At 41.9% G+C, this 22,590-nt stretch overlaps 1 protein-coding gene and 1 pseudogene across 2 annotated transcripts in view; both read left to right on the forward strand.

The window, feature by feature from the left end:
• The window catches only part of CREM (cAMP responsive element modulator), a 66,873-nt gene extending 55,136 nt beyond the window's left edge, over nucleotides 1-11,737 (forward strand). Inside the window, 3 exon segments of the mRNA XM_082620062.1 lie at nucleotides 2,899-2,934; nucleotides 7,208-7,364; nucleotides 10,896-11,737. Coding sequence (XP_082476188.1) covers nucleotides 2,899-2,934; nucleotides 7,208-7,364; nucleotides 10,896-11,040 — 338 coding nt within the window. The 3' untranslated portion in view covers nucleotides 11,041-11,737.
• A 123-nt stretch (nucleotides 11,738-11,860) lies between these two features.
• LOC309803597 (heterogeneous nuclear ribonucleoprotein K-like) lies at nucleotides 11,861-21,937 on the forward strand (annotated as a pseudogene). The gene has a single exon. The product of its transcript is annotated as a heterogeneous nuclear ribonucleoprotein K-like (transcript).
• Nucleotides 21,938-22,590: the final 653 nt, after the last annotated feature.

Raw genomic sequence — 22,590 nt, forward strand, 5'->3', positions numbered from 1 at the left:
GACAGAATAGGAAACACAGCGCGTCAGGGGTGTTTGTGAGCCTGCCGTTCCTTCCGTCCTGTTTAAAATGGTCTGCTTCTCAGCTAACCGGGTTCAAAGGGCCGACGTCATTACATTTCCTGGAATCGGTGCGGCGGGCAGTGGAAAGTTAAACTGCAGGCAAGCAGCACGCTGACGTCAGCCCGAGTCACGCTGTGATTGACTCAGTTCTTTCCGCCCGGCCGCACGCAGGTGGGGGCTGCCACCCTCTCCGCCGGCGCCCGTAGACCCCTAGCACGTCCCGTGAGCCTCGCCTTAACGTTCCGCTCGAGGTAAGTGTGTGCCTGGCGGGGCCGGAGTGCCCGCTAGCGCCGGGTCCGGGGAGTGCGCATCTTTCCGTGCCGACCCGCACCCACCCGCCCCACCTGCAGTTCTTCCCGGGGGTGGTGCCCTCAGTTACAGGTAATGCTGGTGACTTAGTTACCGGCAGTTGAGTGCCAGCCCGGTGCTAAGCTCGCAGTTGAATTCCTGAAGAGTGGGTGACTGTAAACAGCTTCACCACACCTTAGCTCTTCACTTAGTGGGTCTCGGCTCTCTTCCGGATGGGAACATTCCATTGTCTTGAGCAAGTAAAGCCTGTGTTAAATTGTTTTTCTCAAAGAAGTTTTCGTGAGGTTTTAGAGGGGCTATAGAATGCAGAAGCCCTCAGATAACAGATTTATTGTAAGATATAGATGGACTTAAAGTAATCTCAGATACTGCATGTCATATGATTCTTAGAACCAAAAGGCATTTTTGTGCATACATGTATTTTCTAAAAATTATTAGTTGGTTTATATCTTTCTTTTTTCTTTTTTATTTTTTTAAGCATCTTTATTGGAGTATAATTGCTGTACAATGGTATGTTAGTTTCTGCTTTATAACAAAGTGAATCAGTTATACATAGACGTATGTCCCCATATCTCTTCCCTCTTGTTGTCTCCCTCCCTCCCACCCTTATATCTTTCTTTACTAAGCCTTTAATTCCAATTTTCATGTCCAAACATGAGAGAGAATTATAACAAAAAATAAATGGTTTGAGAATACCCAGAATATATTTAAGTATTAAATTTTAAAGTAAAAATTTACATAAATGTTTAACCATTGCTTGAAAATAAATGAACATTTTTATGCGTTTATGTTTCCAGAGTGAACATACCACTATCCTTGAAAATATTTTTTTCACAGTTTTACCCATAATGCTTATACATGATTTACCCATTCTAGTTTAAATTTTTCAGAATGTTGAAATTTTTTAAATGTCACTTTTTTCGCAAGACCTCATTGTGCCTTTGGAAATCATTATTTTTGGAAATCTGGTCAGTTCTCACAGAATCAGTTCTATTTAAAATGCTATTTGAAAATAGAAAGCATATTTTATTTGCTTTTTCGAGGAGCCCAAAGAGCATAAGATTTAAGGGAACTTTTCAAAGTGTAGTAGAGCAGTTTTGGGGCCCACCTTTGGAGTCCCAGTTCCGCCCCCTCCCCATGTGGATTGCGAACCAAGTGGATTGAGCTAGATATTTGACTTGCAAACTTTTTGACTGTGACCCACATTTTACAGCATGATGCCATAGACCATGTGTGTGTGTGTGTGTGTGTGTATTTATATAAAACAAGTACATTTATATAAAACAAGTTTCAAAAATAGTGCTTATCCTTACTCTGTGTGACGTACTCATACTTGTCTATTCCATTCTTTTTTTTTTTCCCATTCTTTTTTTAAAGCTATTCTTGACCCATGAAATTAATTCCTGAATTACTCATGGTCTACAACTTATAGTTTGAAAAGCTGATCTGGACAAAAATCAGGCTCCAAAATAATGACTGGCCTGGTAAAGGTTTAAGGAGCATTTGCTTATAGGATCATGGAATCGAATGTGAAAGTGAATATCTTTGGTTTATAGAATTATATTATTGATTCTGTTGGGTATAGTTTAAAGTTTTATTAGAAATAGTTCTTGGCTTTGTTCATAAGCTGATTATGTTTAGGAGCCTAATTCCATACCCTTTAGTCTCCAAGTCTAAAAAACTCTGATGAATTGTATTCAGCCTGGATTTCTGAATTGTTAAAAAACAAACATTGCAACTTATTCAAATTTGGAAAACAGTATCTTAGTTAATATTTGATGCATGAGAATAAGGATGCATTTTACCTTTGTGAAAAGAGGCTGCTGGAAAAGGTTTTTATTTGGAAATTCTCACGTAAAGGAATGTTTTGGATCAAGTTATAACAGCTTCTTGAAGTTGGTAGTGAAGTTGGTAGATCTCAATAAACCAATAAGCAAGTAATATCACCATCATTTGGGGTGTTGATAAATTGTTTCACTTTGGAAGCTATCAAGATAGGCATTTGGCTGAGTTTCTTGTTTCTTTCTTGGTTAGAAAGAAACAAACACCTTTTACTTGTGAGGTTTTCAGTTTTCTTATTACCAGTCTGATGAGATTGTATCGTGTTTCTTTGTGATCCTCCATCGTCGAGGTTCTCTTTTAAATGATTATGCACATTAAAAAGAACATTTTATATTATCTTTTAATGATTTATTCTCTAAAGGGATATAATAAAATATAGTAGAAATTTTAAAAGGGGCATATTTTTTATACAAAATAAGGAATAAGAGCCATATGTTTCAGTCATTCTATTACCTAGGTTTGTTAGAAGGGAAACTCCAGGGGAAAATATGGTTGTTATATATCTTTTAATTATACAGTATAAGCATAATTTGGAACACTGTCCTTCAGAACTTAAGGAAGGAAAGAGGAAGGGAACTAACATTTGATGAAAGCCTACCATGTGCCAGGCACTGTGCTAGACACTTTGACATACATTACAGGGTTTATTGTGAGTATTAAATGAGATCATGTATCCCCATTTTACAGATGAGGAAACTGAGCTTGCCCCAAGTCACATGACTGGTAAGTGGCACAGCTGGACTAGAACCCAGACTCCAAATCCCATGCTTTTTCTGCTGTACTGTGTTTAAAGCCTGCAAAGAGAGGTATGAAGTTACTGACCAGAGTTGAGAGTCCTAGGAATTTTCTTTCCCATGAAATATTGACACTAAACCTAAACATTTTTTTTTTCATGTCAGGAGTTAGATAGTTGGAGTCACACTGTAATTACAACTCCTCTGTTTCTAAAATGCCAGGGTAGATAAGTAATATTTAAGGGAAGACTTAAGAAATAATGCCTTTTATCAAGAAAGGCCAGTTTGAATAAATACATGGCATCTTATGGGGCTTTCCATGGCTTAGTGTTAAAGACTTAGCTATAATAACAATAGCTATATAGCTATTGTTATTTAAAATAAGCTATTGCTTATTTTAAACATTCTAAATGGCAGTGGGCTTTAGCAAAACCTTGAGAAGTTCAAAATTTACTTTGTGGTGCACATGTAGACTCACAAAGCACCCATTATATGCCAAGGACTGTGCTAGAGTCTAGGGTAAAAAAGATATCCCTGACTTGCCTTTAAAGTTTGCTGCCTTAGAATAAAATTAATGTATAAATATATTTTTCTTATTCTTCTTCAGTCATGAGTTTGAAGCCCCCACTGATGGCCCATTTATTTTCAGAAATAATTTATACAGTGAAATCCTAGCATAAAAAATAATTTGGACACTTTCAGTAGTTAAGATGGAACAGGAATTGGCCTTTATAAGAGTACAGGGATCAGAATGTGTCATCGGGGGACTTCCCCGGTGGTGCAGTGGATGGGACTCCACGCTCCCAATGCAGGGGGCCTGGGTTCGATCCCTGGTCAGGGAACTAGATCCCACATGTATGCCACAACTAAGGAGCCTGCAAGCCGCAACTAAGACCTAGCACAACAAAAAAAAAAAAAAAAAAAAGAATGTGTCATCAAAGAATGTAGTATGGGTTCTCTGAACTGTGATCCTCAATAGCAACCTGCTTTAAATCACCACTGCATCCATAACACTGGAAACTAAAGCTAAGATAAAAACGTTTTGATAACTTGTTTCAAAAATGAAACTTTTTGACATTTGGATTTCCTCAAAACAAGAGATTCTCTTTGCCCATTATCTTATTAACATGCTTGCTAACGTGATCATATTTGAATATATGGAATTCATCCACTGATACTTATTCAGTGACCATTAGAATAGTACCGTCATATAGATTTGTTGGGATATTACAGAAATTTATACAAATTCCTACTAATTTATACTAATTCCTGTTTCTGGCTTGAACTAATGAGCTGCAAACTGATTTTTGTTGAAGGAGATAAAATGAATATATACTATGTCTGAAAACTTGTAATAAAACCCAGTTTGTTGGCTAGCATCCAGAACTAATACATCCAAATATATCATTCCCTTCCAAGTTATCATTTTAAAGTGATATGTTTTCCTGAGCTATTGCTCAAAATGTTTTAAGAGTACTTCTTTGGAAAGTGCCATTCTTCTTCATGGTGCCAAGTTTGGTCCTTGCAGGGTAGTTTCAGCTTTTGGAAATCGGCACAAGTTTAGAACCATTTCTGGTTTTAAGACCAGTGAATGAACTTTATTTTTCACCTGCAAAGTATTCCTGCCCACCCCCACTTTTTCCTTTTTTGAAAAAATGGTTACTCAAGCACTCTGCTCTAACTTACAGTACAAAACATAGCAGATACACACAAAACTCGAACAAGCACAGCACACCCCTCTGTACCTTTCTGTTCATTGTATTGCACTCTTTGTGAGCAGTGTTTGCCAAGAGCCACCCTAGACCAAGGTCTGCACCCCTGCTGCCTGCAAATGTCAGCATGACGACACATGGACTTCTTCGTTGCTGGCCATTGTTCCAATTTTAGAAAGCCTCTGTCGCCTCCAGAGGGTTCCATTGTTTAACCTTTATTATCCCATAGCCACCTTCCCTTGATGTGGATAAAGAGAAAAGGAGAGAACCATGTTGTTCTGTGCACCGTTCTAGCTCCTCTGGCAATATGATTAAAATATTTTTTTAAAAACCTGTAGTAAGTTAACAGTTTACAACTGATTTTTAAAGTTATCTTCTTAAATATTTCAAAAATTTCTATGACACCTAATGAGACATATGTGTGTACAGTATTTTAAATAGTCATGAAAACAAATTTAGGATTTTTCCCAAGTTTATTAATAGAGATTTTGCTGGTGATCATTATATCTATCACAGTTACTGTTTATCACCATTGTTTATTAAATTATATATAGAAGGAAGAACCTTATAAATGGTATTTTTGTAAACCTTATGAAGACCTTGAGTGATCTTCACCCAAAGCCATATTTTTATTCTTTCACCTAACTCTTGAGCCCTAGAGGGAAGAAACCTGGCATTTACCCAAAAGAAGCACATAGATCAGTTTTTGATTCACATTTTAAACTGCTTGGCTATTTTCAGTGATAATATTCTACTTAAATGAAAAAAGTTTTTGTTTCCCTTTGGGTAAAATTTTGTTTCTTACTCAATAGGTATAATACATTTTAATGACATACAGCAGTGATGCATTCATTTCATATCTTGATTGGCATACAGATCAGACCAATTTTTATAGGATTTGATAACTTTTTTTAACCTTTTTCTTGCATTTAGCTTTGAGAGAGCATGTATTTTGTAATATCTCATCAAAACGTCAAATTAGTTCTGGACCATACATTCTCAAAGTTGACACATTGGTGGCAGAAACATGTTTAATCACTTAAAGCCATCTGTCCTTCTAGGAACCTGTGTTTATTGCAGTAGATAGACAAATTTTGAAATTAAATTATTACACTTTGAGGACTTACTTTTAGTATTCAATCTGAATACTAAATAAATATTTAAATCTGTCATTTGTGATTATACTATAATTAGAAAATGTGTTTTAAAAAATGAATACTTAGAAATGTATTATTATCCCAAGAAACCTAAGAAAGACAAAAATTATCCTTCCCTAGAGAAACCAGTTTTAAGTAGAGCTTTCCTGTTTCTTATTTTGTCCTTGTTTTTAAGCTGAAAATACAGTAAGCTAGTATTTTCCTTCCAGTACCTCAGTCATCACCTGTTAATAAGACTTGCACTTAAAGACATTCAGGAACTGTTGCAGGCATGCTGCAGGGTTTAGGAAAATCTCTTAGCTGGGGTATTCAGAGGATGGAGATGTTCTTCTTAATTAAAATGTTTGCAGTGGTGTGCTAGGGCCAGCTCCCACTCATTTGCTGGAGTCAATTATTAAGTTTTCAGGATTTTTATGAACTGGTTGCAAAAACAGCCATTATTAAAAACTAAAGACATAAATACATATATATTTAACAAATTACATTAAAAACAACATTAATAAATACTTAAAACTCATCATTTCTAATAATTGTATCTATGCTCTTGAGGTTATTTACATCTATTTTGTCTGTATGGTGTGCTACTTACTGTTGTATGTCTTTCCCACTCTACATTTAGTGAAGTCATATCGGTAGCTTGAAATTGGCCATGGTGAAATTTACATCATGGGAATGATAAACACTACGGACCAGGGCTTTTTTTTTCCCCCCCTAGAGAGCCTCTGGTTAAATATTTATCAGCACATCACTGATTTTAGGCTAAATGAACTATCAGTTGAAAAGCCTCTCTACTTTAGCCTTTGATAAAAACCTTTCAATTAGATGTATAGAGCATGCTGAGTATCATTGTTCCAAATGCTGAAGGGATCTTTGATACCTAAAATTTGTATAATGCTCAGAATAATCATCTCAAACATTAGCAAGCTCACCTCTTAAAACATGTAAAAAGGGGACTTCCCTGGTGGCGCAGTGGTTGAGAGTCTGCCTGCTGATGCAGGGGACATGGGTTCGGGCCCTGGTCCAGGAGGATCCCACATGCCGCAGCGCTACTAAGCCTGTGGGCCACAACTACTGAGCCTGTGAGCCACAACTACTAAAGCCTGCATGCCTAGAGACTATGCCCCACAACGAGAGAAGCCACCACAATGAGAAGCCTGCGCACCACATCAAAGAGTGGCCCCTGCTCACCACAACTGGAGAAAGCCCACACACAACAGGGAAGACCCAACGCAGCCAAAAATGGATGAATAAATAAATAGATAAATAAATAAATAAATACTTTAAATAAAAAAAAAAACATGTAAAAAGAAGTATGTTATTTCCAGGTCAATTTTACGTAAAATATCAAGTCATAAGTTGTTTATATAGCTTGTGATATTTTGTTTCATTGCAGCCACCACTGGTGACATGCCGACTTACCAGATCCGAGCTCCAACTACTGCTTTGCCACAGGGAATAGTGATGGCTGCCTCGCCGGGAAGCCTGCACAGTCCCCAGCAACTAGCAGAGGAAGCAACACGCAAACGAGAGCTGAGGCTAATGAAAAATAGGTAAGATGTTTCACTAGAAACCGCAACCACTTAGGGGACATATAATTTATTTCTCTGGGGCTTTTAAAAAATTAACTTTTCCTCAGCTATTTCTCCCAAGTTACATGTTGTGTGGCATTTTATGTGGGCTTGTGCTCTGCATGTGCTGATAAGTAAGTCTTCTATTCTAGTCAGAGTTCCAGGCATGAAACTGTTTCATCAGCAGGCGGTACATCCTCATGTGTTTTAGGGTAATGTCTAAAAGATACATTCATTTTTTAAATGACAATGGAAGGACTTTATTACAAATAAAGATTAATTTTGTACTTGGTATTTACTTTGTGAAGTAGGTGGTAAGTATAATTTTTAGCTTCTTTGTGAGCAAAATAAATCTGAGTGTGAGTTCAGAATTTTCTAAGTCTTTTACGTGTAGTTTTCTTTTATCTATTTTGTAACTTTGTTTTTTCTCTATTATACCCAAGTACAATCTTGTTTTTTCTCTATTATACCCAAGTACAATCTATTCCGAAAAATTCTAGCTGGGGGCAAGTACAAAGCAAGAGGAAGAATTAAAATTACCCACAGCCCCACCGCATAGAGATGCCTCCTATCGTACATACGCTTCCAGTTCCCTCTAATTTTCTCACGTGTTCTTACACATTTCATTGGCTATAAATAATCAAGAGAGTCCCTAGGTGCACGGGATTCTGAGAAGGGTCTATTTTAGCTTCCAAATTTCACTTTCAGAGCAGGACAAGAGAAAAGCAGATGATAAATGGCTCTTCGGTTGCTCAGTGTCTGCTGAGCAAGTTTTCAGTGCTTGTTTCTACCATTTTTTTAACTCACACATAGCTTTCACATGAGAGTAGGTCTGGTTATTCTCCCTTACTTTACAGATGAGGAACTGAGGTTCAGAAAGGTCACGTAACAAGCTTATTAAGATCACACAGCCCAAACTGGACAGAACCTGGAACTGCAGTCAGGCCGTCTTTCCCCAGAGCTCACACTGCACTAACACCAGGTCACCTCAAAGAGACCCCAGTGTCAGCTGCAGATTTAGCTTTATGGAGAGTATGTAGGATTTACTTATTAATGTCAAAGACCTCTTATACATTCTCTCAGCTAAATTCTTTGGCTGGCATTCATAATAGATACTTAATTGTATTTCTGCCAATCCAGCTACAGTTGTTATTTCTTTAACAACCTTGTCAGCTTTTCCTCTTTGCCATGTACTTCCTCTCCATGCTAAGGGTATATCCAGACAAATGCAAGGCCTGAAAATGGAGCTAACTATTAATAGAAGAAACAGGTGTTTTCCTTAGCCGAGACTACTTAGGAATGTACCACCTACTGGTGTGGCCATCCAAAGCTTTGTGCCTGGAATATTTTGACTCCGGTAACATGCATGCAGGCGCATGAGACACAAAGTATCCATACTCACAAGCAATAGCACAGCTTGGTAAATTAAACTTGAAACATTAGACATCCCACAACACCGCTATTCGACATTTAAAATTTCATTTAGTAGTAACTTGTTTTGTAAAATGACTATCTATCTTCCTTCCAGACCTAGAATTTAATATAATTATTTAATCACAAAAACCTTGGTGTTCAGAAATGTATTTTAGTTTCTTTGTGGAAGGGTTGAATTGTGTTCCCAAACTGGCAAATGTATAAGTGTGCTTGGATTTATTCTTGGTGTTGCCGTGTGCATCATTTAGATTAAATTCATCTATGTTTATCAGATTGTGTTCACTTTTACACTGTTAATTTTTCTGTTAACCAGTTGAGAAGTCTGAGAACCTTTCACGTTCACAGGGTGATGGCTTTGTTCTTGGCTGGGGAGTAGGGCTCGATCTTTTCCTGCAGTTCGTTGGGATTTCAAGGGCTCTCTTCTGCTGACCCTTGCTTCCTACAGAGAAAACACAGATAACCAGTTGTTAGTGAGCATCAACTATCCTAAAAATAAAACAGAATTGGCCACATGTGTTGCATGTGTCACTCCTAGTCCAGAATTGCAGCAGTGCTAACTGGCATTACAGTAACTGGCGATTAGATGTTCAACACAACTTTTGCTTATATATATTTGAATTACCTGTTTCAGTGTAGGCGTTTTGATATGATGGGTACCCCAAAGGCAGTTATTCTCAAAGGAACATTCCAAAATAAAGCTGTTATCAGAGGGTATATTCCCTAGATGAGTTCAATGATGTAGTAGCCATCCCCTCCCACCCTGAAAAGAAGGAGAAAGAAAGAAAAATGTTGGCCGTGTCCATTGTTTTTTGGCGGGGTTATGTGTGAAAATGACTAACTCAGCTCCTCTGTTTGTTTGTGTTTGTTGCTTTGGCTGCTGGTCTGGCCTTTCTCCAGGCGTGTCTGCAGTGCTTTAAATCCTGGTTAGCAGATGCATCTCTCACGTCCTTTCCATGATTTCAGTTGTGGTGTTCTCACATTTCTGGGTTTAAGTTATCTGAATTATTGAGGGTTGTATTCTGTACCCTCTCTTCTCTCCTTCCTTAGTTTTCAGAAGCAGAGTCCCTTCCATTTTGGTTTATGAAAATGTGCATGATTTGTTTATTGTTATTCTTATCCATGTTGTTTTCTAGCCGACAAACTGTTGGCTTGCAGTCACGATTGATCTTGTTTTACTGAGATTTAGTCTTGAAGAATTAAAATCTCCAGTGCTGACACTGGTTTCTAAGGATTAATTTGTCTAATCCTCTTTGATCAAATAAAGGTAACTCATTGTGATGGAATATGTGGCTTTTGGTGGACAAAAATAATTAAGAGAATTGAAAAGATCTGTAAATGTTTTTGTAGAAATTCCACTTGGGGATGTGGTCCTATCGTTTTGGTTACTGAAAATCTTGCTGGTCCCTGTGACCATGGGACGTGTGCCCTAAGAAAACACCCTTTACAACAGATGCCGGGTGAACTGTTGTGCTCTGCCGTCGTTCCTGCTGTCTTAGGGGAACCTCCCAACGAGGCATGTGCTCGGTTACAACTGTTGTTCGGCTCCGTGCAGACATCCCCAAGGACTGACCGGCGGTTGAGTCTGGGGGGCAGACGCTCACGAGCTGCTCTGGATTGTGCTGAGAGGTTGTTCCTGTTGTCACTTGCCTTGTGTTGGTTCCAGGGAAGCTGCCCGGGAGTGTCGCAGGAAGAAGAAAGAATATGTCAAATGTCTTGAAAACCGTGTGGCTGTGCTTGAAAACCAGAACAAGACTCTCATTGAGGAACTCAAGGCCCTCAAAGATCTTTACTGCCGTAAAGCAGAGTGACTGTCTTTGACTTGGGCCTTGTTTGCCCAGAGCTCTCATCAAGGCAGGAGATGCAGCTGTCTTACTAATTGCCATGTGGACTTGTGGAAGGGACTCTTGTGACCCTTCAGAACCCAGTTTGGCTTAGGGTTTGGAATCGCATTGGGAATGTTGTCCCAGGATTTGGAACGCCATGATCACATTTACCAAGCTTACTTCAGCCTTCCTGTCAGTAGCATGCATGTGAAAAAAAATGTTTTGTTTTTGCCCTTTTGCTTCTACCCTCTTCTAGGGAAGCTGCTAAAGAATGTCGACGTCGGAAGAGAGAATATGTTAGAAGTCTGGAGAGTCGAGTTGCAGTGCTGGAAGTGCAGAACAGGAAGCTCATAGAGGAACTGGAAGCCTTGAAAGACATCTGCTCCCCTAAAACAGATTAGTAGAAATACTTAACTATGAACTGATTGCAATATGCACAGTTGCTTTTGAAGGCAATACAGTATAAAGCCGGCAAGAATTATGGCTTTTGTTTTCCGTTTATCATTCATCGTATTTTCTAATCTCTAACATTCCCAAACTGCTTCACCGTACGTAGTTAACTCTTAGCTGTCACTTCAAGTTTTTAAAAGAGGCAAACTGTAAAAAAAAAAAAAAAAAAAAAAAAGTAGTATGTAACAAATCCTTAAAATGCAACATTTATTTGTAAGGCTTGTTCCAGTGCCACATATTTGCAGTTCCCGATCTCTGTGTCATGAACAGTGTCCTATGCAATAAAAATTTTTTGCAGGTCTTTAAAAATCATTTTAGGAAAGGATGATCAAAGATAATGCATCCAGCAGTACAATAAAAGTAAACCACAAAAAATACCTCAGGAAAGAACTGAAAGAAAGAATTGAAAGAATCTAATGACATGCCTATGTGAAAATAATAGCCTATAAATGAACTTACGGCATTTGCAGATTTTTATATTGGTTGCTTTGTAAAGAAGATATTGTATTGCTGTCCTTGAATGCCATAGTTGAAGAGAGTTTTTAATAGAGCCACGTTGGTTACACTTTGTAGTGTTTGGTGCTCATTTAACTATCTGAACATATACTACAGTTTTTACTCTTGTGTAACATAAAAGATCTTACAGAAGTTTTTAGTGTCGGTTTGCTATTCCATGATGAACATTAACGCACAGTTTACTATCTGTCCTGATTTAAAGGTTTAAGTTAGAGTCGTATTTGCATACCTTCAAGGGGGTCCACTGCCGACTTCCACGGCGGGTCGTGATCTCTGCAGTGCTCTGTCTGCCATCTCGTCAGAAGCTCGGCCCCAGGGCTTTTACACAGAAGAGCAGCTCTGAGAGGTTCAGCTGGTACGATGGAGTAGGCCTTTCTGCAGATGGTCTGGAAATCTGCTGGTGGCCCTCTATTTTGAGTTTTGGCTAACAACCACAGGAGTTTTGTTTTTTGTTTTTTATAAATTTATTTATTTATTTTTGGCTGCGTTGGTCTTCGTTGCTGCGCGCGGGCTTTCTCTAGTTGCAGCGAGCGGGCTTCTCATTGTGGTGGCTTCTCTTGTTGTGGAGCGTGGGCTCTAGGCACGCGGGCTTCAGTAGTTGTGGCTCGCAGGCTTAGTTGCTCCGCTGCATGTGGGATCTTCCCAGACCAGGGCTCGAACCCGTGTCCCCTGCATTGGCAGGCAGATTCTTAACCACTGCGCCACCAGGGAAGTCCCAACCATAGGAGTTTTAAAGTAAAAACTAAAACAACCCAAAATTTTATTTTCCACTTCAAAACAGCTGCTTTCAGGTCAAATATGTTTTAGTCTGCACGTTCAGATGAAATTCATGACATCGGATGATTACTGGTATCCACATTTCATCCTGCTTTTATAATAAACACTTCAAGGTATAAGCGCAAAGCCCTAACCACAAGACGCTCTGTCACCGAATTCTCCGGTGGGACATCTGTTGAAGGCCTCCTGTGGGCTAGACTCGCTGCATTTTCCGCTGTGACTCCTGACCTGTTAAGGCTGCCCCTCCCCTAGTTTCAGTAGTGGAGCTGGTCATTGTGTGGAGCTGTGTGTGTGGGCGGGGGTCGGGGGGTGCTAGAGAGCAGGAGTCTTAAGTGCTATCCCCACACCGTCATCCCCTTCCCTTATCTGTAACTCCCAGGAGGTCGGGCGTGCCGTTTGCAGCTTTCTCTAGAAATACTTATTCATCCTGCAGAGTCTGAGCTCTGAATATCTTTTATCTCAATTTTTGTCTTTTGTTCTACAGAGAAGTAAGATGAGGAAAGAAGACAAGAAAGAAAAGAGGAAAGGAAAACCCCAGGTTTCAGGTGAAGGAAGATGGTGCTTTGTACTCACGCATTCATCGTTCACACAGTTCACTCACCCTTTCATTCAGTTAATCAGTCAGTCGGTCACTGTAAATGACGTGCGCTCAGAATGTGGACACCGAGAGGGTGACCCAGGGATGTCGAGGCAGGAGACGCTGTGTGTTAGGACTGGAGGAAGCTGTAGGCGAGGTCCGATGAACTCCTCCTGCAGGAGGCAGACTTGGAAGTGAGTGGTAGTGCCAGGGGGTGGGGGCAGGGTGGTGCATCCAGATGGCGTACAGAGCAGGCACGCCCCTCCAAGGAGCTGGAGTCAAGGAGACGGGGGAGGTGAAGTTAGGACTCACCAGGGGTTGGTTTTGTGTAACAGAGAGCGTGCGTGCACGTGTGTACCCCACTCTGTCGTCTCAGGGGAAGGAGATTGCATCTGACTACTTGGGGCCCTACATAGCTGATGTCCCCCCTTCTCCACAGTGGCTTAAGCAGTGAGGAAATGTTATCACCTCACAAAACCCCAGGTGCAGAGGTGGGAGATTCAGTGTCTCAACCTGGCCTCACGACCATTGGCTCCCTGTGTAGCTGGTCCCCCGATCCCGATATTGCTGCCTGGGTGCAGGCACCAGAGGGGCAGCCGGCAGCTCCTCTTCCGTTTAGCCTGTCTTAAGAGCAAAGGGAAACCTGCACAGAAGACCTTCAGCAGTAGACGCCCATCGTACTCCTTCCGTAACTGCTCGCTGGCAAGGAGAGTGGAATTAAAAGCTCTGGATTACTAGTGAGGATTCAACCCGTGGGGCGGGGAGGGTTCCAGGCTTCTGCGAAGCATATGGCCAGTCGGTGTGGAATAGAACTGGGTTCTGCAGGACCAGGGTGTGGGCAGCTGGCGGCGTCTGCCATACGGGTGATGTTTGAGGCAGCGGCTGGTGGGGAGCTGGGAAAAGCTGTGCAACTCGGGGCTGGAGCCAGGCTGTCGGAGCCGCACGGGACTCCTCCAGATTCCGGCTCATCTGATTTGTCCCCGGAAGCAGACCTTTTGCTGCTAGATTAGCATGATTTGCTAGCTCTCCACCCAGCCTTAGCAGGTGCTGCCTACAGCCTCCTGGTGGACAGAGCGAGCGGTATGTTGGAAGCCATGTGAACATGGCTCATCTTGTGCAACAGTGTTGTGCAGAGTCCAGAGCTGTCACTGCATCTGTGGCTTTTTTTTTAATCCTAAGAGTTTCCGCATCTGGACTTCAGGAGATAGAAATTACTGATCCTGGGTCAGGGGATTAGACCACTTCTGCCCACAGCCCTGCAGTTATGGGGTGCACGGGGGAGGCATGTGAAGCTCACCTTTCAGCTCACCAGTTCCCCGGAGGGAAGGTGTAACCTTTTAAAAATACAAATTGTGGACTTGCCTGGTGGTCCAGTGGTTAGGGCTCCGCGCTTCCATTTGGGGGGGGGCACGGGTTCCCTCCCTGGTTAGGGAACTAAGATCCCAAATGCTGCGGAGAGCGGCCATAAATAAATAAATAAATAAACAAACAAACAAACAAACAAACAAATAGTCTCTTTTTAGTTTTCAAAAATCAACATTTAAAAATACTTTAATTTTTAATATTGGTAAGATGTACTTGAGGTTCAAAATTCAAAGTAAAAAGTCTGTCTCCCATCCCTGGCTCCAAGCCACCCGGGAGGCAACCACTGTCACCAGTTTCTTTTTTGTGAAAGAGATTCATTGATGATGCCACCTGTCTCCTTAGAGTCCTGTCCCATCTTCAGGGCTTGTAGGATGAGTTTCTGGGAAGAGACACAGGGAGTCAGTCAGCATGTTCATTCCTTCAAGTCTATAAGTGACAAGGGGTCCAGAAGGAGAGGACCAGGGGCCCTGGCAACACTGGCCCTTTGCCGGCACTTCATAGACTCTTCCGTTACGTCCTGAGTCCTGTGGGTGCTCTAAGCACGCAGTTGTCCTTATCAAAAGTAATCGCTGCCGTTTACTGAGTGCTTTCCCTGTGCCAGGCACCAAACCGTGCACCATACGGGGCTTATCACACCTAATTCTCGTCAGTGTTGGTGCTTTTATCATCATCCCCATCTTGCAGATGAGGAAGCAGGCTTGGAAAGGGTAAGTAACTTGCCCAAGGTCACAAAGCTGTTAGGGCTCAGGGCCAAGAGCAAAGCCGGCAGGGAGCAAGGGAGCCGGGACCCAAAGCAGGAAGGTGGCTGGAGTGGGTGTGTGCTGGCCAGGTAGGTGGTTGGTGGAGACAGTTCTGTGGTCCAAGCGGGTGGACTTAAGAACACCCGAACCTTTCCTGTTCTAACGGACAAAAGCAGGCATCCTTTCTCTCTGCTGTTTAAAATCCATGACACCGATCAGGAGAAAATGATCCTACAGTTTTAAGGACTAGCTGTTGGGATATCAATCAAAGCTACAGATGTACACATTGGAATAGAATCTTCAAGCTAAAAGAGGTCATAAAGGTATAACTTACTCCTTTAATTTTATAGGCAAGGAAACCAGATTTTAGGTTGATTTACTTAAATGTTTATAGTTACTGGGAATGGAGAGACTCAGAACTCTTATCTAGTGTAGTCATCTTTATATCCCCATGATGCCTCTCTTTTTCTATAAACTGGATTTTGGACCAGCTTTTGGTGAAAGCATAGCTTTCTAAAAAACATTAGCTCTTGTTGTCCCTGAAACAATGGGAGGACGCTGGACCCAATGGGAGGATGCAGGACCCTGTGGACCCATCGATCGCTGACACATGGCACAATGTCTCTAGAACAGCTGGCTCTTAATGAGGCTCGTGATGGGTCCTGATTTTAGTGTCTGGTGAGCTCTGATGGGTCCTGCTTTTAGTGTCTGGTGAGCTCTGGGAAGCACTGACGTGGCAGACTAGTGTCGGGCTTGACTTGGGAATAGATTTTTAAATTCTTACCTTTTATTTATATTCATTCATTTATTTATGGCTGTGCCGCTCGGCTTGTGGGATCTTAGTTCCCCAACCAGGGATCAGACTGGGGCCCAAGGCAGTGAAAGCGCCAAGTCCTAACCACTGGAACACTAGGGAATTCCCAAATTCTTCCCTTTCAAAACACAGTAACTATTGGTACACTTTTGAGGAAGTTAAGTAGCCCAGATAAGGAGGCTCTTAATGAAAATAGGATTTTTATTTATTTTTTAATTTTTGGGCCACGCAGTTCCCCGACCAGGTATTGAACATGGAACCCCATCAGTGGAAGCGTGGAGTCCTAACCACTTGACCGCCAGGGAGTTCCCTGAAAGTGGGCTTTTTAGACAGAGGGCAACATGAGTGTGCCCATGTGTCTATTTGTGTTTATCATTCCCTATGTTGAGATTTGGTTCAGCAGCTCCGGACGTTCCTATCTCTGGCCAGTACCACACCTGTTTCTGCAGACACTCATTTTGGAGAACACTGACCACGTGGTCTGGGTCAGGCCTTACCCCATCTCCCTCTAAGCCATGGTTGCCCTTGAGTGGCTGTTCCTAACCTGCATTTATTGAGCATGCAAGATGGTTTAATGCCACAGCCCTACATAGTGTATGTGCTATTTCTGTAATTCCTTTTCTTTGAAATATTCTTAGTCTATGAAAATTTCAAAAACTCGTGGGTGGGCTCGTTCTCTGTCTAGCTGTGACCCGCCAAGGCAGCGCGGCGGCATGGGGACGGTAGCCTTGCCCCGCTACTGCAGCACTAGGGTGTCAGTTGGTCCCAGCCAGAACACTTCAGTTCTGCCCTGCAAGGATAGATTTAATAACTGATTGGTGTGTCCCTTTAATGTAAGAAAATGGAAACTGAACAGCCAGAGGAAACCTTTCCCAACACTGAAACCAATGGCGAATTTGGTAAGCGTCCTGCTGAAGATATGGAAGAGGAACAAACTTTTGAAAGATCTAGAAACACTGATGAGATGGTTGAATTACGCATTCTGCTTCAGAGCAAGAATGCTGGGGCAGTGATTGGAAAAGGAGGCAAGAATATTAAGGCTCTCCGTACAGACTACAACGCCAGTGTTTTATTCGCAGGCAGCAGTGGCCCCGAGCGCACATTGAGTATCAGTGCTGATACTGAAACAATTGGAGAAATTCTGAAGAAAATCATCCCTACCTTGGAAGAGGGCCTGCAGTTGCCATCACCCACTGCAACCAGCCAGCTCCCGCTAGAATCTGAAGCTGTGGAATGCTTAAATAACCAACACTCTGAAGGATGCAACTTTGACTGCGAGTTGAGACTGTTGATTCATCAGTCTGGCTGGAGGAATTATTGGGGTCAAAGGTGCTAAAATCAAAGAACTTCGAGGAACACTCAGACAACAATCAAGCTTTTCCGGGAACGTTGTCCTCAATCCACTGACAGAGTTGTTCTTATTGGAGGAAAACCTGATAAGGTTGTAGAGTGCATAAAGATCATCCTTGATCTTATATCAGAGTCTCCCATTGAAGGACGTGCTCAGCCTTATGATCCCAATTTTTACGATGAAACCTATGATTATGGTGGTTTTACAGTGATGGTCAGTGACCGCCGTGGACGTCCCGTGTGATTTCCCATGCCAGGAAGAGGTGGTTTTGACAGAATGCCTCCTGGTTGGGGTGGGCATCCCATGCCTCCATCCAGAAGAGATTGTGATGACAGGAGCCCTCGCCGAGGACCTCCTCCACCTCCTCCTGGACGAGGGGGCCGGGGTGGTGGCAGAGCTCGGAATCTTCCTCCTCCTCCACCACCACCACCTAGAGGAGGGAATCTAATGGCCTATGGCAGAAGAGGGAGACCTGGAGACCGTTATGATGGCATGGTTGGTTTCAGCGCTGATGAAACCTGCGACTCTGCAGTAGATACATGGAGCCCGTCAGAGCGGCAGACGGCTTATGAACCACAGGGTGGCTCTGGATATGATTATTCCTATGCAGGGGGTCGTGGCTCATACGGTGATCTTGGTGGACCTATTATTACTACACAAGTAACTATTCCCAAAGACCTGGCTGGATCTATTATTGGCAAAGGTGGTCAGTGGATTAAACAAATCTGTCATGAGTCAGGAGATTCGATCAAAATTGATGAGCCTTTAGAAGGGTCCGAAGACCGGATCGTTACCGTTACAGGAACGAACACAGGACCAGATACAGAATGCACAGTATTTGCTGCAGAACAGTGTGAAACAGTATGCAGATGTTGAAGCATTCTAATGCTTTTTTATAGTGTTAAGCAGTATTCTGGAAAGTTTTTCTAAAACTAATGAAGAACTGAAGGAGTCCTGCATCATTTTTTTTTTTACCTGCTTCTGTTTAAAAAGCCAAGATTCCTCTGCTTCATAGGTGTTCTGCATTTGAGGTGTAGTGAAATCTTTGCTGTTCACCAGATATAATGTTTTAGTTCCTTACAAACAGGGTTGGGGGTTGGGGGGAGGGTGTGCAAAAACATTGAAATTTTGAAACAGCAGCAGAGTGAGTGAATTTTTTTTTTTTTTTGCGGTACACGGGCCTCTCACTGTTGTAGCCTCTCCCACTGCGGAGCACAGGCTCCGGACGCACAGGCTCAGCGGCCATGGCTCACGGGTCCAGCCGCTCTGTGGCATGTGGGATCTTCCTGGACCGGGCCACGAACCCATGTCCCCTGCATCGGCAGGCGGACTCTCAACCACTGCGCCACCAGGGAAGCCCAGAGTGAGTGAATTTTAATTTTTGTTCATTGTTCGTGGTTTAAAAAAAAATCCCCCCATGTAATTATTGTGAACGCTTTGCTTTGTGGTCACTGTAACATTTGGGGGGGTGGGATAGGGAGGAAAAGTAACAGTAGTCCGTATGTCCCTGGCATCTGTTCAGAGCAGTGTGCAGAATGTAATGCTCTTTTGTAAGAAACGTTTTAGGATTTTTAAAGTAAATTTAGTGAACCTAAAAACAAAAACTCACGGGTGATATTTTCTGCCATGGACTCTCCAAGTCCAAAGCCCGCGGAGGGTAGGGGGTAAAAGGAGTTTTCTCTGATCTAGTTTAGTAAATTATGTGCATATTAACTCTGGGAGGTCTTGGGTAAACTATTATGGGGAAGGGGCAATAATTTGACAAGATTTGGAACCCTAGGACTATAGATTTTCCCCAGGAGTATACAGGTACACAGTTACTTGCAAATAGACCGAGCTATATGATATAGGAACCTTATAAATTACTTCTAAGTCATATATTTTGAGCAAATAAATGACTTTAAGATGAATCAATCATTTATCGGTAAATTGCCAATTTTGCTTATAATTAGTTACTTTAGGTGGTTAAAACATAATGGAAAATGAGACCAAGGTCAAAGAATTCTGCTCACCGTCCTACCTATGGGTGTCACTCAGCCCTGGCGGTGGATGGCATTTTATCAGTAGTTCTCATGTTAACCTCTTATCGGATCAGCTGAGCATGATCATGTCACTGAAGTTATTGACAATACTGGGAAAATAAGTGTTTCATTCATTGTGGGAGAGCAGTGATGTTTCAGTAGTTAAAATACTAAATATCATATGATATCGCTTATACGTGGAATCTAAAAAAATGGTACAAGTGAACTTATTTACAAAACAAATAGAGTCACAGATGTAGAAAACAAACTTATGGTTACCAGGGGCAAAGGGGAGGTGGGATAAACTGGGAGATTGGGATTGACATATACACACTACCATATATAAAATAGAGGGCTTCCCTGGCAGTGCAGTGGTTAAGAATCCGCCTGCCAATGCAGGGGACACGGGTTCAAGCTCTGGTCCGGGAAGGTCCCACATGCCGCGGAGCAACTAAGCCCGTGCACCACAACGCACAACCACTGAGCCTGCACTCTAGAGCCCATGAGCCACAACTACTGTGCCCGCATGCCACAACTACTGAAGCCCGCATGCCTAGAGCCTGTGCTCTGCAACAAGAGAAGCCACCGCAATGAGAAGCCCATGCACTGCAACGAGGAGTAGCCCCCGCTCGCCGCAACTAGAGAAAGCCCACGCACAGCAAGGAAGACCTAACACAGCCAAAAATAATAAATAAATTTATTTTAAAAAATAAAAAGTAAAAAAAAATAAAACAGATAATCAGCAAGGGCCTACTGTATAGCACAGGGAACTATACTCAATATCTTATAATAACCTATAGTAGAAGAGAATCTGAAAAGTATATATATAAAACTGAATCACTGCTGTACAGCAGAAATGAACACAACACTGTAAATCACTATACTCCAATAAAAATTAAAAACAAACAAAAAAATACTATATCCTGTTAGATGCTGAGGTCAGCATTTGTCTTGTTATCTTAACTTGAAAGATGAAGAAAATGTGACTGGAGATGAAGGCACTGATGATATTTGGGATCTCTTAGAGGTTAGATTAGTGACACAAAGTAATGATATTGAAGTTGTCTGCCTTTGAACGGTTTCAATTCAGGGACTTTGATATATGAAATTATGAGTAATAAGAGAATGTTAGAAATCACAAATTTTAGAACATTAATCCATTTCATTGTTTGTTTAAGAATGCACATTTTACTATCCTTTTCGTCACTTAACCAGCCAGTGTTAAAACACATTTGATTTTCCACAGATGTTGCAGCTTTTAGACAGTGTAATTTTTTTTTTGCAGGCATGTATAGATCTGTATTATTTACAAGCTTTCTTTTATCCTTTTATATTGAGATGCCTGAATTGGTATTTCCCAGCTGGACTTCGCTGGAGTTTAGACCTTCAAGGGCAGAACGCAAATCTACTTTATCAAGGGTACATAACCTGCCTAACTCATTCATCTTTGCAGTCAAGAAACATGGCTTACTTCATTAAACGCTGGTGCTCTTGCTCCAGAAATACTCATAGGATTGCAGCAGTTTGGTGGGGGGACAAGGGGGCAGTCCGCAGACCAGTGTGGGTCCCCGGAGCACCCAGCATGGTGATGAAGGGCGAGGAAGCCTGGGCCGCAGTGTGGACTCTGCAGAGCGGCCAGGGCACCTCCCACCCACCCGGGCGGGCCTCAGCCACCAGAGCACAGGAGGACTTATGTGCAGTGTTTTAGAAGGCTTTTTTTTTTTTTAATTTTTATTTATTTATTTTTGGCTGCGTTGGGTCTTTGTTGCTGTGCACAGCTTTCTCTAGTTGCGGCGAGCGGGGGTTACTCTTCATTGCGGTGCGTGGGCTCTAGGCATGCGGGCTTCAGTAGTTCTGGTGCGCAGGCTCAGTAGTTGTGGCTTACGGGCTTAGTTGCTCTGCGGCATGTGGGATCTTCCCGGACCAGGGCTCTAACCCGTGTCTCCTGCATTGGCAGGCGGATTCTTAGTCACTGCACCACCAGGGAAGCCCCAGACAGAAGGCATTTTCACCGTAACTCATCACCCGAAAACTTTCTGCACTGCGCTTTCACTGCCGAGGGTTAGGGTTCAGTCCCTGGTCGGGGAAATAGGATACGGCAAGCCACGTGGTGCGACCAAAATAATAATAATAATAATTCTCTCCTAGTTTTTATGAAATTCTCAAATTGCAAATGATACTTTACCATTCTTTATATCACAGGAAGCAAAATAAAACCAAATTAGTTAACTGTAAATGGGCATGAACCATCTTAGTGGAGTGGTGGAAGTGTTCTAAACCTAGATTGTGGTGATGATTGCACAACTAGGTAAATTTGCTAAAAATCATTGAATTGTACACTTAAAATAGAGGAACTGTGGTATGTGAATTACATCTTGATAAAGTTACTCACAGAGCCCAAGTTAGTTGGGCTAATCATGTGACCACAGAATGTCAGCAAAGATTTTTCCATAAACCTATCTCCAAGGGGGACATCATCAACCACTGGCTGTGGCTGCTCTTCACCACAGAAATTCCTCTGTCCTGGGTCTCAGGGGCTTGAAGTTACCAAACACCAGAGTCAGGTATTAGGAATAAGGAAATATTTTCAAATATTGGCTTATGCAAATCTACAATGATCAGAGCTATCAAATCGTTTAATCCATGATATATACAATTAAGTAAAACTCACACCACAATAATCTTCAATAAGCAAACTAGAAATTCAGTCCTATTGGAAATTAATAAAAGTCCTTTAAAACTAGTTTTGGACTAATTATACGTTCTAGTAAATATTATACAAACTCAAAAAATTTTTTTCTTTGTTTTGTTTTGTTTTGTTTTATTTATTTATTTTAATTGGGCCATGTGTCTTTTTTTTTTTTTTTTTTTTTTTTGCCCGTGCCACATTGCATGCAGGATCTTAGTTCCCCGACCAGGGATTGAACCCGTGCCGTCAGAGCATTTAGTATCCCAGACCTCACTGTCTCATGACTTTGATTGCAAAGCTTTCAAGTCAGGCAGTGGTTATTTTTAACAATTCATCCTGGGGGGAATTCCCTGGCTGCCCAGTGGTTAGGACTCCATGCTCTCACTGCTGAGGGCCCGCGCTCCTTCCCTGGTCAGGGAAATAACATCCCACAGGACTTGTGGAGCGGCCGAAAATAAAAATAAATAAAAAGAAAAAAAATTCATCCTGACTAAAAGAACTACAGCAACAAAACCAAAAGCAATGTTACAGATGATACAGCGTGTAGAATGAATAATGGCTGTCTGTTTTAATGGAGGACTCATGGCTGATCCAGCTCTTCCACTAACTCCCTGGGTCACTTAACCAGCCCAACCTCTGTTCCTCTGCTTT

The sequence above is a fragment of the Mesoplodon mirus genome (genome assembly GCF_964341445.2).
Source record: "Mesoplodon mirus genome assembly, chromosome: 4".
NCBI classification, from domain to species: Eukaryota; Metazoa; Chordata; class Mammalia; order Artiodactyla; family Ziphiidae; genus Mesoplodon; species Mesoplodon mirus.